At 57.4% G+C, this 15,324-nt stretch overlaps 5 protein-coding genes across 5 annotated transcripts; 3 read left to right on the forward strand and 2 right to left on the reverse strand.

Moving 5' to 3' along the window:
• Positions 1–645: 645 nt before the first annotated feature.
• On the forward strand, positions 646–2,204 carry E0L32_009118 (uncharacterized protein; the record flags this gene model as incomplete). Its single annotated transcript, XM_031144048.1, has 2 exons — positions 646–1,584; positions 1,650–2,204. The coding sequence occupies 2 exons, from the start codon at positions 646–648 to the stop codon at positions 2,202–2,204; spliced, it is 1,494 nt and encodes a 497-aa protein (XP_030991356.1).
• Positions 2,205–2,722: 518 nt separating this feature from the next.
• On the forward strand, positions 2,723–4,143 carry E0L32_009119 (uncharacterized protein; the record flags this gene model as incomplete). The annotated part of the gene is made up of 3 exons (XM_031144049.1): positions 2,723–2,927; positions 3,157–3,307; positions 3,381–4,143. 3 exons carry the CDS (start codon positions 2,723–2,725, stop codon positions 4,141–4,143), a joined length of 1,119 nt encoding a protein of 372 aa, XP_030991357.1.
• An 831-nt stretch (positions 4,144–4,974) lies between these two features.
• On the reverse strand, positions 4,975–7,056 carry E0L32_009120 (uncharacterized protein; the record flags this gene model as incomplete). Its single annotated transcript, XM_031144050.1, has 3 exons — positions 4,975–6,064; positions 6,148–6,787; positions 6,885–7,056. The coding sequence occupies 3 exons, from the start codon at positions 7,054–7,056 to the stop codon at positions 4,975–4,977; spliced, it is 1,902 nt and encodes a 633-aa protein (XP_030991358.1).
• A 572-nt stretch (positions 7,057–7,628) lies between these two features.
• E0L32_009121 (uncharacterized protein) lies at positions 7,629–9,050 on the reverse strand (the record flags this gene model as incomplete). Its single annotated transcript, XM_031144051.1, has 1 exon — positions 7,629–9,050. One exon carries the CDS (start codon positions 9,048–9,050, stop codon positions 7,629–7,631), a length of 1,422 nt encoding a protein of 473 aa, XP_030991359.1.
• A 644-nt stretch (positions 9,051–9,694) lies between these two features.
• Positions 9,695–13,906, forward strand: E0L32_009122 (uncharacterized protein; the record flags this gene model as incomplete). Its single annotated transcript, XM_031144052.1, has 1 exon — positions 9,695–13,906. The coding sequence occupies one exon, from the start codon at positions 9,695–9,697 to the stop codon at positions 13,904–13,906; it is 4,212 nt and encodes a 1,403-aa protein (XP_030991360.1).
• Between the last annotated feature and the right edge of the window lie 1,418 nt (positions 13,907–15,324).

Genomic DNA, 15,324 nt, shown 5'->3' on the forward strand with positions numbered 1-15,324 from the left:
CTACACAAGAGCGCCGCATGTATCACTAAACAAACTAGGGGTTTTTTTTTTTTTTGGATTGCGATTCCGGGTGGACGGCTCTCGGCATGGACAAGGCGTCGTATTATGATTATGGCGTAGGCTTCACACAGGGCATAGTACCGGCTATATAAAAATATTGGTTAGCCAACTGCCGAATCATGGAGGCGCCCGCTCCCTTTCTTGATGTGTTTTCCCCGGGTCTGCACAAAGGTCTTTTCTCCTTGACAATGCGACCTTGCGTCCGGCTGATATGTAGGTCCCACGGAAGCCAGAAATCTTCCACCATACAGAACGCCCGAGTGCCTGCTTGGCAAATAAGATTCCATCTAGTAGCATTCACGGTGAAATATAGGGACTTTACCTTGGCAATGCTTGTGAATGCTAGGTAGTAGGTGTTTGCTCAGAGGCCCCCCTCATCAAGGTTTGTATTCAACATCCGGCAAAAATGAACATTGAGACCTACGATCCGACGCTGGGAGGAAAGCATGGTCTCAAGATCAAACCGTATCATAAGGGCTTGATCACGCCTCCGTCTATCCCTAACAGCGGGAAACGGTTTTACTTCCGGGCAGCATCGAAGGAGCCTAGCACCTTTGCTATTGTGCCTACAAGGTTTCCCCCGGTATGTATCTCACCAAGGCTCTCGGAATCGTGGTGCTCCTGGGGTCGACAGCCCTCGCAGCCATCGAGAAGCGCGGCACGGCATGCACAGTCACGCCACTATCGGCCAGTCCCAAGCCGAGGGTCGTGAGACGCGACGAAGGCTCGTCGGGCGGCGACCTGGAGCGGCGATCGCCGGTAGGCGACCGCTATCTTCCCGGACCCAACGGTAGCCCGGAGCACTATCCACGGCCGGAGCCCGGCAGCAAGGAAGCGCTTGCGTACGCGCACCGGCCCGAGGCCCCGAGCGACGTGGCGCTCACGGACATGATCGCGCAGAAGCAGCAGCAGGACAAGCGCGACACCAGCGCAGCCGAGGCGGCGCTGGCGGCGGCGGCGGACGACACGCCGCAGATCCTCGAGGCGTTCCGGCAGTGCGGCAAGGAAGGCAGCATCGTGTTCGAGGAGGGCACGTACAACATCCGGCAGGTGATGAACACGACGGACCTGCGCAACTGCGAGATCGACATCTACGGCACGTTTGTGTGGAGCGCCGACAACCTCGACTACTGGATCCGGCGGACGTTCCCGGTCACGTACGCGGGGCGGTCGACGGCCTGGCTGCTGGGCGGGACCAACGTGACGGTGCGGGGCCACGGGCGGGCGCTGTTCAACGGCAACGGGCAGGTGTGGATCGACCGGAACCGCAGCGGGAGCAACATGAACGGGCGGCCGATCAGCCTGACGGTGTGGCGCGGGACCAACGTCGCCATCGACGGCATCACCTGGCGGCAGAGCCAGTTCTGGCACACCTTTGTGGCGCACAGCCGCAACGTGACCATGACCAACCTCGACATGAACACGACGAGCAGCAACTCCAACTCGGCCGTCAACACGGACGGGTTCGACTCTTGGAACTCGAGGGACATCTTTATCAAGAACTGGGTGGTGACGTGCGGCGACGTGAGTAATAGCATTCTAGAGAGTGCCCTTTGCAAACTTTGACAGCATGATGACATCTCAAAAAGGACTGCATCTCGATCAAGGGCAACAGCACGAACGTCCACGTCCAGAACGTGACCTGCTACGAGTCCGGCTGCGCGTGCGTCGGCTCCATCGGCTCCAACGCGGGCCAGCCCGACTACGTCGACGACATCGTCTTCGAGGACATATCCTGCCACCACTCGTCCAACGCCGCCTGGATCAAGACCTATCCGGGCGCGGGCCACGTGCGCAACGTCACCTTCCGCAACGTCGCGTGCGACAACGTCAACCAGCCCATCTACGTCACGCCCTGCACCTACTCGGGCAGCGGCTGCGACGGGTCGCGCCTGGCGATCGAGGACGTCGGCTGGTACAACGTCACGGGCACGAGCCGCTACAACGTCGCGGCGGGCATGCACTGCTCCGCCGCGGCGCCGTGCAGGAACTTCCGCTTCGAGGGCGTCGACATCCGGCCGCTGGCGGGCGGCGGGCAGGCCAAGGTGCTGTGCTCCAACATCCAGAACCAGGCGACGATGGGGCTGGCCTGCACGGGGGCGTGTCCTGGGAACTGGCCGCAGCAGCTGAGCGGGAATCGATGAGCAACGGTGTAAGCATGAGATGAGTTGAAAGTTATCCAGTTGCCTGGAAGCTGAGCGTCTGTCCCGGTTGATACGTGTGTAATAAAGTCATCATCGTTAGGTGTACCTGACAGAGCTTGATCTTTTGTGAGATGAGCGTAGAGTATGCAAGTAAGGAGAGCCTAGGAAGACGAGATCCCCACAATTAATCGCGATTCCCCTGTTCTGAAGGCACGGACCACCAATCCTCGAGGTTTTGAACAGGTCACGTGGATTCTCTTTCACACTTTCCTCCCTTGAGCCTAGTCTCGCTTAGGGTCCATCCACCCCACGGAACAAACGAAAAAAAGAGAAATTCCCAGTGCAGGCATTTTGAAGGTGGAAATTTCGCATCGACAAACAAATTTGTAGGAGCCGCCCAACGACCGACGAGGTACGCCCTTTCCAGCCTCTCAACCTGCCATTATATCGAGTTGGACTCGCCGGCCAGGATACTAACCTTCCACTGATTCACAGATTCCGACTTTAATCTCGATACAATGGCCTCCCGTCCGACCGTCACCATCATCGGCGCCGATGGCGCTGCCACCGGCAACACCCACGCCATCCCGGCTGTCTTCTTGAGCCCTATCCGCCCGGATATCGTCCAGCAGGTTCACACCGGCATGGCCAAGAACAAGCGCCAGCCGTACGCCGTCAGCGAGAAGGCTGGTCACCAGACCTCTGCCGAGTCTTGGGGAACTGGTCAGTACTACCCCGATTGTGTCGAGTCGAGATACCGAGGTCACGAATTTGGGATTGCGTACAAGAGGAGGGACGACGGGCACAAATCAGAATGGGCTACAGGACCAATTTCACCAAGGAAAGAGCATGCAGATGGGCTTCAGCATATACGCATCTCGAGGAGTTGACTCGGAGGCCGTTGGATTGAAATTCTTGGGAAACAACATATACTAATCCTGGACGTCTACAGGTCGTGCTGTTGCCCGTATCCCCCGTGTTTCTGGTGGTGGTACCCACCGTGCTGGTCAGGCTGCTTTCGGTAACATGTGCCGTTCCGGTCGCATGTTCGCTCCCACCAAGGTCTGGCGCAAGTGGCACATCAAGATCAACCAGGGCCAGAAGTGAGTTTTGCCATGAAACCGACGTTAAGAGGAGACACGAGGGAGAGAAACTCGATGCTGACTGTCCATCTAGGCGCTTCGCTACTGCCTCTGCTGTTGCTGCCTCCGCCGTCACCCCCCTCCTGATGGCCCGTGGCCACAAGATCTCCAACGTCGCCGAGGTTCCCCTGGTCGTCGACTCTGCTGCTTTCAGCAACGCTGCCTACGCCAAAACCTCTGCTGCCATTGGCCTGCTCAAGGCTGTTGGCGCCGGTGCCGAGCTCGAGAAGGTCAAGAAGTCTCGCAAGGTCCGTGCCGGTAAGGGCAAGCTCCGTGGCCGTCGTTACCGCCAGCGCCGCGGTCCCCTCGTCATTTACGACCCCGAGGTCGATGGCAAGGAGCTCGTCACTGGTTTCCGCAACATCCCCGGCGTTGAGACCTGCTCCGTCTACTCCCTCAACCTCCTGCAGCTCGCCCCCGGTGGCCACCTGGGCCGCTTCATCGTCTGGACCTCTGGTGCTTTCAAGGCCCTCGACACTGTCTACGGCACCACCACCAAGCCCTCGACGCTCAAGAAGGACTTCCTCCTGCCGTCCAACCTTGTCTCCCAGGCCGACCTTGGCCGTCTCATCAACTCCTCTGAAATCCAGAGCGTTCTGCGCGCGCCCAAGGGCGAGGCCCGCACCAAGCGCGGCGCCGTCCAGAAGAAGAACCCCCTGCGCAACAAGCAGGTTCTTCTGCGCCTCAACCCCTACGCTGCCACCTTCAACAAGGAGAAGATTGGCCAGCAGAAGATCAACAACGAGAAGCCCAAGGACGTTCCTCAGCCGTGGAAGGAGCTGCTGCACGAGGTCTAAAAGGGGTTACGGTCGAAGGAGGTACGGATTGCATGGACTGTTTAGGCGTAATGGACACTCTGGACTGTGCTAGGGCACGTCATCGACGAAAGTGATTGATAAACATTTTCATTTCACAAAATCGCTAGAGGTCTCAGACGTGAACAACAATCGTGAAATATACCCTGTCTAGTCACTAAGCTTGGTCAATGCCCTCTCGAAGATTGCCATGAAGCGCCTACTCCCCTTGTCACATTCACTTGTTAACGTAGCGGGAGTGATTGTACATACGGTAACATAACCCATCTCTTGAGCTTCACGGCATGTTGTCTCAGTAAGCCATCACACATTTGTGCCACCATTTCTAGTACCTAAATCGCCTCCTCGGAAGCCGTAGGAACACCTTCAGTGTTTCTCCGACCCGATGATTTTGTTTGTTAGAACTAGGGTTTTAGATTATAGGGATCTAATTTCCCAAGAAGGCAGCGTCTGTTCCAACAGGATGCAACAGGTTTTCCTACGAGATATAATGAGCGTACCTAGGACCACTCAGGAATAACAGCGGGTTGCGTAATTCCAGCTCGTCACTGGTGTGGCAAGTCTAAGTAAGCATCTTACCTGCCAGACCTCATAAGAACGGCAGCGCCCGCGCGGGTTGACTTGTCATTTTTTTGTCCATATCATTATTTTCGTTTACACTACTTCGAAACTCCTAGTAATAGAAAATGATGAGATCTGCGTAAGTGCTCGCAATTGTCCCGGTTTCCTATACCAGCTGCATCCAAATGGTTGCCGCAGTCTTTGCAGTTCCCACTACGCCCGTGCCCGTCTCTTTTCCCTGATTGTGTTCATTCAGCAACCTAGGAAAGTTCCTAGATTGCCCAAGACTTGCTCCCCGTCCTCGGGCTCAGGCAGTACGCTGGCGGCATCGGGCGCGTCGCCGAGTAGATCCTCGAGCTCCTCCACGCTCTTGATCTTCCAGAACTTGTGCACGCCGGCGACGAACCTCTTGGAGCACGAGTCGACGTTGGCGTCGCTCTCGGCGGCGAAGCAGAGGCGGTAGTACGCCCAGCCGCGCTCGCGGCGGACCTCGTCCGTGGCGCTGAACATGGACCCGGGCGTCACGAGCACGAGCCAGGGCTTGCGGATGAGGAACATCATGAGCGCCGTGGACAGGGCCGGCCCGTCGATGGGGCGGCCGTCGCGCGCGGGCCGCCGCCAGAGCGGGTGCGACTCGAAGTGCGCGCGCACCCAGACGAACATGCCCGCGCGCGGCCAGTCGAAGCTCAGCAGCCGCGTCTTGGTCACGACGCCCCAGTCGGCGTCGCAGGCGCGCAGGGGCGTGCCCTGCTTGAGCTGCACGCTGCCGTCGTCGAGGGTGCGGCACATGCGCTGCATGCGCCGCTCGTACTCGCCGCGCAGGCCCTCGAGCCAGCGGACCCAGCCGTCGGTCTTCCAGCCCGCGAAGGGGGCGGCGCGGTCCTTGCCACGGCCGCCGCCGGGGCCGCCCATGACGAGCTCGCTGATGACGGACTGGACGAAGCCCGAGGGCTGCTGGGTGCCGGACTCGGAGACGCGGACGAAGCGCTCGATCAGCGCCGGCTGCGCCGTCACCCAGCCCAGGCGGCAACCGGGGGCGACCGTCTTGGAGAAGGTGTCGAGGCGGACGACGCGGCCGTCGACGTCGATGGCGAGGAAGGACGGCGTCAGGGAGTCGAGGAAGGGGTAGCCCGAGGACTTGGCGGCCCTGTAGTCCGAGGGCTCGGCGCGGCGCGGGGAGGCGAGGCCACGCGAGCGGGCCTCCTCGGCGGCGGCGGAGGGGTACTGCAGGTACCAGTACGGGTCGTCCTCGACGATGATGACGTCGTACCTGCTGCAGACGGCGTAGAGCTCCTGGCGGCGCTTCATGCCGAGGAGTATGCCCGTCGGGTTGTGGCCCATGCTGCGAGGAAGGGAATGGGCGTGTCAGTTCAGTTTGGAAACGAGATTGGTGCTCGGCTGGGCTGTCTTGAGGGAGTTCCTTACGTCACGGTGTACATCAGATGCGGCCTCATGCCCTTGCTCTCGTCCCAGTTGGAGAGGACGTCCTCGAGGCCGCCGTCGCCGTAGGCGAGCATGCCGTCCGCGTCAGCCTCGACGACGACGGCCTGGACACCCTTGGGCTGCGCCTGCGCGAGCACGTTGCTGTAGACGAACGGCTCGCAGACCAGGCCGGGCCGGGCGCGCGCGTCGTCGCCCCGGGCCGCGCTCCACGGGTCCACAAACACCTCGAGGGCCTTGGCGAAGCCGTCGGTCGAGCCGACGGTCAGCGTGACGTCGGGCCCGCCCCGGTAGGGCACGTCGGGGTGCAGGTGCTCGCACGTGAACTGGCGGATCCAGGACAGCAGCGGCGGGTAGCCCTGGGCCTGGCCGTACTGCAGCGCCGTGGCGAGGTCGATCTTCTTGAGCAGGTCCGGCTCGTCGGCCGTCTTGGGCACGGTGATGTGCGAGGCCGCCGCCGCGGGGTCGCCGTAGGAGGACGAGGAGGAGGAGGACAGTTTGGCCGAGCTCATCCTGTCGACCAGCTCGCCGTCGCCGGGCTGGTTCGGCGTGGGCGTCCATCGCTGCGGCTTGGCGGTCTGGGCCTCTAGGGTGTCAAAGGGGAAGAATTGGACGTTGGGAAGGCCTGTGGACGTTGGTCAGTTGCCTGTGATTGGGGATGCATTGGGACTTTTGATGGGATGGGGAGTTTCCCATGATGGTGCTTCAAAGGGCAAACATACCGCCGGCAAGGTTACCGATGCCCGGGATCTGAAAGTATTTGTAGTACTCCTTGATCTTACTGGGAAGACGATTCTTGGTCGTCTCCGAGAAGTGGTGGCTCATATCAAGCGGGAGAGGCTTATCGGCCGAGCCGTCCCTGGCCTTTGGGCCATCTGTGGTCGATGAAGCCATGATCAAGCAGAGTAAGTGGAGGCTACAGCCTGGTGATATCAACGGTAATCCCCCCGACCGAGAGAGGCAATAACACGGTATATTCCTGGTCAATGATTCTCTATCCTGGCCTTCTTCACCGATGATGATGCATGGATGAACATCTCGAATGCATTATCTATGTGATATGTTCCACTTACCCCATCCTTACCTGGGTTTAGGCCCAGATTGCTGGTCTGCTTTTCTGGGGGTGGCTTACAAATGTGAAGAAATGGGTCGGTCGGTCGGTGATGTGACGGGGTGCGCGCCCAATACAGATAAGGAAGTTCATAGCGTCAATAGTGTGCACCATTGGTCTGTCAACAAACCCATGCAAGATAGCGCAACTCTCAGGCAACAACTGCGATAACCATACAAAGGAGGGGGGTGCCAGAGTGGTAATCCGGCGAGTTTTTTATTCTACTTCATCGCTTGTGAGGTCTCTGATCCCATATCTTGATATATAAAAAGCCCAGGTCTATCGCCAGGATTTGTTACAGGGTGGTCATTGATGAGTCGAGTTGTCACCTTGAGCTCTGCTTGAGAAATGCAGCCTACAAAATCTCTTTCGACTCTTCGTCTTTTGCTGATGGGGTGTAATGAAATCCGAGTTCTCCCAGGGACATGGCAGTCCTGCCAGTCTGCTCAAATTTCAACTTTGCCTCAGCATAGATGGTCCGCTCCCAGCAGAGCTCTTCATCCCACAGGGGTGGCTCTTTTCCTTTGCTGGAGGCTCTCTTCAGCCAGGCGTGTGTCTCGTTGATATAGTCGGCATCGCCGCCCTTGGGATAAACATGAGGTCCCTCCTTCCTACTACTGACTGCATCCTCCTCCCACCGTCTCATCTCGTCTGCAGGTGGTAGTTGGAGTTCGTTGGCCCAGACCCGTGAAAAGATGGCCGCTTGGCTCTCCGAGAACGGGAGGGGCACAACCTTCATCGGGAGTCCAGGGAATGCCAGTGTAGGATGCTCGATATGGATGAGGTCTTTGTAAATGCCATGTATCCTGCGACCGGTGGTCACCGGTTGCGGCTTCAAGTTTTCCAGGAAGGGCAGTGTGTAGAGATAGCCGGTGCAGTAGATGACAGCGTCTAGATCCCGCTCTATCCTACCGTCAGAGAAACGAACGCCCCTCTCCGCGACCAGGAACTCCTCGATGACTGGGACTTCCTCGCAGCCAGAATGAGCCAGATTCTCTGGGGGGGTGGGATGACGGGCCGAGAGCAGTGTCGGTTTCGCAGCTAATCGACTGATCTGGGTAGCAATATCCAGACCAGAAGCCGCATTGCCAACAACTACCACCTTTTGATCTCTGTATTGCTCCGGATGCCGGTACAATTTGGCGTGAGTGATGACGCTGGGGTGCGCCTTGCTAAACTCCCTAATGTTCTTCACATTGGGCAGGAATGGGACGGAGTAGTGGCCAGATGCTACAACGACAGCATCAAAGGTCTCGGTGGTTCTCTCCCCCGATACAAGTGATTCTGAGAACACTTCCCACTGGTCTGCCGCATCCACATTCTGGAGGAGCACATCATTGACTTGGGTAGAGAACCTGATCAGGTGGCGTACATCCTGTGAGTACTTGATCAGGTAAGCCTCCACATCCTCTCTGGCCGGGAAGATGAGTGAGTCTTTCTCAAAATCTTGGTCTTGAAACTGCATCAACCGCTTGGGGATGTTCGTGTGCAGCAGGCCGTACATGGGCGTCGGGAAGACTGGGGGCTCTCCAGGAGGGTTGGACGTGATCGGGGGGTCGGGAGGGCAGAAGGCGTTCTCTTGAGGGATGTGCAGAGTTTCCGTCGGCCGGTCACTGTACAGCCAAACACCAGCAACCTCGCTCTGCTTCTCAAAGATGACGATCTTGTCAAAGGCGCCCTGAGCGACGAGATATTTGGCGGCAGAGAGGCCGCAAGGGCCAGCGCCGATCACGGCGACGCGCTTGACATTGAAGCTTTGAGGCTCGACCGACCCCATTGTACACGTAATGGATATGCCTTCGTTGGTTGGCATATAAACTTCTCATCAAGAGGGCAGTGACAAGGTAATAATGGCCCGAATCTAAGCATCTCCCATGAGTGAGCAAGTCTCTGTTCTTAAGTGTGGTGTTATCCAATCACCAGATTGCGCGACGGCACCGGCTTCCTCCGAGAACATTGAGCATGAGCTGCATGACCATCGGGAAGTCCCTTTCTGAGCGATAAGATAACTATCACTTCCACAATTCTGCCACTTAGCACGATTCACCGCCTTCCAGAATCGACCTGCTGTGGGGTGGGAGGTGCATCCTCCAAGTGGGTCCCTAACCTTTTAGAGCTGGCGACAGCTGCCCACCTTCATCAATCAATCAAAGTAAGGCGACTCGCGCGTCAAGCAAACATTCATGACCTGTGGATGACCGTGTTGCGACCTCACCAACAACTCACCTTTTTGCCAAACACAAATAACAAAAGGCCTCACACTCAGTTCTTCTTGTCCTCGGCTGCTCTTCTCTTTCGACACACTCATTGCCACACGACTTGCAGGGCGCATTGCGGAAGACGCGCATCGTCCTGCTGCAATTCATGATAGCTTCATAACGTGTTTCTGAGGCTCTCGCGCCTCCCCCAGCGAAACTCAAAATGCCGGCCACCGACAAATCAGCCCCGGCTCAGATCCTTGCCACCGCGCAACAAACCCCAATAGCGCAGCTCAGTCCCGATCTACCGGCGCCGGCATCTCGTGTTGTCCGAGGCGAGGTCACCATTACCTGGCCGTACAATTCGTTGAAGCAGACCTTGGCCTTCCTTCTTGCCGAGCCCGACGTGCGTCTTCGGCGCACCAAAGGCCAAGTCCGCGTCGAGCTACAAGGCCCAAGCGCAAAGGCCGCTGCTGCATGCAACCTCGGCGGAGGCGATCAGCTTGCCCTGAGCTTGGATGGGGTTGCGTGGGCAAAGGATCAGTCCACTGCTCGGCAGCCCGGCTCTCGTATTGAGTGGCAGCTGAAATTCACTGGGAAGCTGCTGCTGGAGGTCAAGAGTGGTGAGGAGGAGCAAGGTGTGAAATATGTCAACATCGATGAGCCCACCCCCATCGACAATCCCGAGCCAACACTCCCCGCGATACCCGACCCTGTCGAACGCGAGATAACGCCTCCGGCGCCACCTCGACCTGCTATACAACGAGTGGTTGCGAACGACGAGCCGGAGGAGTTTTCGTCCCCTGCTTTCATCAAACGAGCCAGGGTGTCATATGGGTCATTGTTTGAGTCTGGCTTCGACATATTCGAGGACGATGGCGGAGTCAAGGGGAAAGGGCGCAAGCGGACACGCTTTGGCCGCGACAGTAGCGCCTGGAGATATGCCAGTCATTCACCAAGTCCTGAACCTGAGGAGGAACAGGCGTCAGAATCGGAGGAGATCGCTCGGGCCACTGCTCTATCTTCTCCTCCCCGGACACAGATGACCGACGAGGGATGCCAGACCGTCGAGCTCGACATACCTGTCGCTTCGCCTCGCATTGAAACCCCTCACCCGGTGGAACAAACGCACTCTGCTCACCCTGCTGAGCCGGATGTGTCTTTGCCATTACCGCCGACTACTGTGAACGGCACTACCACATCGCCAATGGCAGTTGACATACCAACACAAGAGCCTCCGCAAGCCGAGGGCTTGACCACTAGTAGCGAGCCTTTCGGTTCTGCTTTATTTGGCTCATTCATGCCAAGTGGCGATGCCTTTGGCAGCTTGAATCAATTTCCAACAGCGAACAGTGCTGCTAGCTTTGGAGAGAATCAGATCCCTATCAGCGACCAGGTCCGATTCGGTTTTGCGCAGCCAATTGCTTCCATGGAGCCTACTCCTCACGCCATCTCCAATCTTCTTCATGCTCCACTTGACACGCATGAGCATTACCCAGAGGAGCACCTAGGGTCTGGAAATGCTTCAATACAACACGCTGAATTTGGATTTGAGGAGCGAGAAGCAGCCAGCGCCTTGATTGCGCAACAATCGGCCCTCCCGGCACCGCCAGCCAACGATGCCGAGGTCCACGGGGAAGGGATGGTATGGCCCATCACGTCAGAAACCCTCGATGCGCAGCATGCAGAAGGTCATGTAGACCTAGCCTTGCCTCCCGAGCCAACAGCCGTGGCGAGTGAAGTAGATACAGCCTCGCGGTCGCCTACAAGACAAACATTACCCCGCGAGGTCGACGACTATGGATACAACGCGCGTCGGTATCAGAATGAGGCTGAAGAGCGCATGATTGGTATGGTCGATCGCCCAGAAGAGGACGATGAAGAAGACTCAGAAGACGATGACGCTGTCGATCACAATGAAGAAGAGCCAGACGACGCCGGCGATGACTATGACATGCGCAACTACGCGGATGTGGATGATGATGAAGACGGCTTCGAACAATACGATGACGAAGAAGGTGGAGAGTATCCTGAAGGAGAGATGCTGAGCCCGGATGATGAGGAGGGAAGCTACGATGAAGATGAGGGGGAAGAGGACTACGAAAGCGATGACGAAGAGCAGCAGCATGGTGCTGCGCAATCTCCTGCTGCACCGCCTGGACCGCCCGTCGTTATCGACTTGATCTCTGATTCGGAAGATGAAGATCAGCCGCCGCCACAGCATGCCGCCAAGGCAATGCCTTCAGCCTTCTCGCAGCAAACAGCTCAGGCCCCGCGAGTTGAGCAAGCTAGTGAAGGTGTTCTTGAAGATGAGGGGGGGCATGCCAGGCACGATATACCTGCCCACACATTCGGCCAGCCATTTGCAGCAGCCGGCTCGATCATGACTACGGCTGCTCAACAGCCTTCTGACGAGGTCGAGAGTGCTGGATCGCCGTCCTACGGGGTACAGTCGGACGACAACGAAGAAGATTATGAGGAGGACGCAGATGCAGATGCGCTTGGCGAAAGTGACGAGGAGCCCGAGGAAGAAAACAGTGATGACGAAGCCGACGATGTCGAAATGGACAGACCGCTCAACCCCCAGCCCGTTGACGTGGAGGAACCTGAAGTGATCGAAGAAGAGGTCGGAGAGCAACGAATCGAAATTAGCGAAACTGTGCAGATTACTCAAGAAGTAGACACGGAGACAACGACAGTCGCGAAAACCACGTCGACTACTATAGCCACGTCCAATGCGGATATGGACTCCACGGAGATTGTCGAAACCATTATCGAGACAAGGAAATCGCCGGTGTCAAGACTTGAGCCGCAAGTGCTCACAACAGACTCCACTGCTATGGGCGACGTCAGTCGGCATGAGAATATCGATAAAGGGAACATCGCCCCATCCTCGCCCCCTCTGAGTCAGCAGATCAAGTCTCAGGTCTTTGGAGACCAACCCTTGATGTTGTCATCGCCACTACCTTCGTCGCAGTTGCAGGAAGATCAGTTGCCTACGCCTCGTGAAACCCAGCAGAAAGAAGGGCCTACTTCACGTCATGAAAGCGACATGCTGGTTGATGAAGAGATCGATGAGCACGAGCCCAGCCCTGCTCCTCGCTCGACCGCTCTTCCCCAGTCGGAGCTGTCTGAGAAGGAGCCGGAAGAGGTCGAGCTATTCTCTATGCAGCCGGAAACTGGCGACCAAGAGGAAGATGCACCTATGGTTGATCTGGTCTCTGAGGAGCCACAAGTCCCGCCGGCAGAGGTCATATCGGAAGAACCTACAGCGTCGTCTCCCATCCCGAAAGCCAAAGAGTCCAATATAGGAGATGAGGGAGACCAACCGCAAGCCACTCAAGCTAGCAAAGATACCATCGAGGTCACTCCTGCCCTCGTCGAGAAGGAGCAGGTTGTTGAACCGGTGGAAGAGGCCGTCAAGCCGGGCCAAGAAGACGACGAGCAAGGAGCGGTACCACCCGATGCCTCGCAGCCGGGGAGAGATCACCAAGAAGACTCTGTCAAGCTGCAAGACGACTCTAAGAGAGATGAAGAGCCTGCGGAGCCCTCAGCCGCTGAAGGGCCGGCGGTCCATACACGTAGTAGGACTAAGGACACTAAGGAGCCGCCACCAGCCAAGTCAACTACCAGAACGAAAGCCAAGCCTGCTCCAATTGACCCCAGCATCCAACTCGCAAGGGCTGCGCGAAGGGGTAAACGCCACCAAGAACCTGAAAGCCCAACGGTCACTACGAGAGCCCGTTCTAGAAGTGTTCAGCAGAGCGCCACCCCCGAGCTGCAGGATGCCAGCGTCCAGCTGGCCAGAGCAGCACTTCAATCCCCTTCTCGCAAGACTCACCATCCGCCAGCACCACCCGCAGCCGCAGCCGCAGCGAAAACAAGCACAGCCTCTGCGGCATCCCTCAAGCTTGAGCTGGCTAAACGCCTGCGGTCCGACCTGCCGGAGTGCGTGGCGCTCAAGACACTCAAGTCGCACCTCAACCGCAAGCTCGACGTGCTCGCCATCGCTACGACGGCGTCTTCGGAAGCCACGCGTCTGAAGACGCGACAGTACGCGCTCTCCTTCAACGTCACCGACCCCTCCACGGCGCCCCTCCACGTCGTCGAGGTGCAGGTGTACCGCGCCCACAAGGATTCTCTGCCCGCCGTGAAGCCCGGCGATGGCGTGCTGCTGCGCGGGTTCCAGGTGGTGGCGCTGACGGGCAAGGACTTTGGCCTGCGGAGCGACGAGGCGTCCGGGTACGCCGTGTTCGAGCAGGAAGGGTCCGGCGAGCCGCAGATCAACGGCCCGCCGGTGGAGGACATCGATGCCGAGGCTGGCTATGCGGAGACCCTGAAGGAGTGGTACCGCCTGCTGGACAGCGCGGCCAAGGACAAGCTCGCCAAGGCGAATAAGAAGTTCGCCGACGTGACGGCGGGCAAGTCTAAGTGATTTTTGATTCCCCAGAAGAGGGATACGATGACCTAAGGGGCTCGCTCTGCGGAACCAGCCACCCATCAGGCCCGCCTGATGAGCCTTGTTGTATGATATGCATTATGCGTGACTGCGACGATAAGCGGTTCGATTTTGATCCTTATGATCACCATTGCTGGCGACATAGCTATCCAATACCACAATTTAATTCAATATCTAGCTGGATTTTCTTCATTTATCATTGTCAAACTTGGACTTTGAACTACTGCCGGAGGTTGCATCCTCCTGTCACTTATTGTCACTGGAGGCCGCTGATTCTGCTGTCTAGATTCGGATGGTCATCCCGGGCAGGAGACTCTCCTTTCCTAGACCACACAGTATGATTGATATTTCGTTCTTAAGAAATCCCCACCAGTCCCTTGTCTACTTTCACGTCGGCTCTTGGGCCACAATGGCGTCCTTGCAGAAGCAATTCCGAGGGCTGGGATCTTGTGTTGCACCTCTGACCGCTATGTCATCGTACGAAGGTAGGCGCCCCGTGGAATGCTGGTCTTGTGCTATCAAACTCCAGAACCCCATGCGGACCACCACAGGTGTAGCATCAGGATGAACAACACTCGGAGGCAAAAAGGAGACAGAAACAGAGACGCCGGCCGGCTTTTCAGTGCCGGGAGTGGTGGTGGACTTGGGGCCTGACAAGGACGAAAGGAAAAGGAGAGATTTTCCAGCACCTCCTCAGCTTTCTGGTCCTCTTCTCGAGGACCAAAAAGAAGAAGATTAACAATAACTTGTGTGTTCATTGCATAAAAAAGAAACGACGGGTCCTCGATGCGGAGAATCGAACTCCGGGCCCTGGAAGATTCCTTGTGAGAATCCAGGATGTTGACCCTGGAAGGGGGGGTTAGCGAGGGATGTTTTACACGGGAGCCGGCAGGTACTCACACTACACCACATCGAGGCTATTTCCTCTGCTTGTGACAGAAGGGCACGACGATATGGTATAAGAACCTGGAAGGCAGTGATGGGGGCGGGTTGCAGGTGCGGTGCTGGGTGTTGGCTGAGATACCCGAGGGAAGGAGCGTCTGCTTCACGATATCAGGGACGAGGCTCTGAGATCGGTACATGTAGGGGCTCTAGAGCAAAGCCAAACCTCCACACTTTGGAGCCGCCAGCTTATGTACCTATGTATCTCGAGATTGAGTCAACACAAGCCAGGGGCTCGATCGACAATGGAATATCGCATCAAGGTCTGCGGCCCACTGGGCCGTCTCAAATCTGATGGTGCTTGCGGAGCTCTCACCATGGATGGACAAGTCGGACACTACTGAATCAAACATTGCTCTGTAGCAATCACCAAGCATACACCGCCCCCTGATCAATGCTTGGCTAGGCAGTTGACAAGTCCATTGCTTCTCAGGCACACTCCATTTATTGAG

Source organism: Thyridium curvatum, assembly GCF_004353045.1.
Source record: "Thyridium curvatum strain D216 chromosome Unknown NODE_64_length_252902_cov_84.359145, whole genome shotgun sequence".
Taxonomy (NCBI): Eukaryota; Fungi; Ascomycota; class Sordariomycetes; order Thyridiales; family Thyridiaceae; genus Thyridium; species Thyridium curvatum.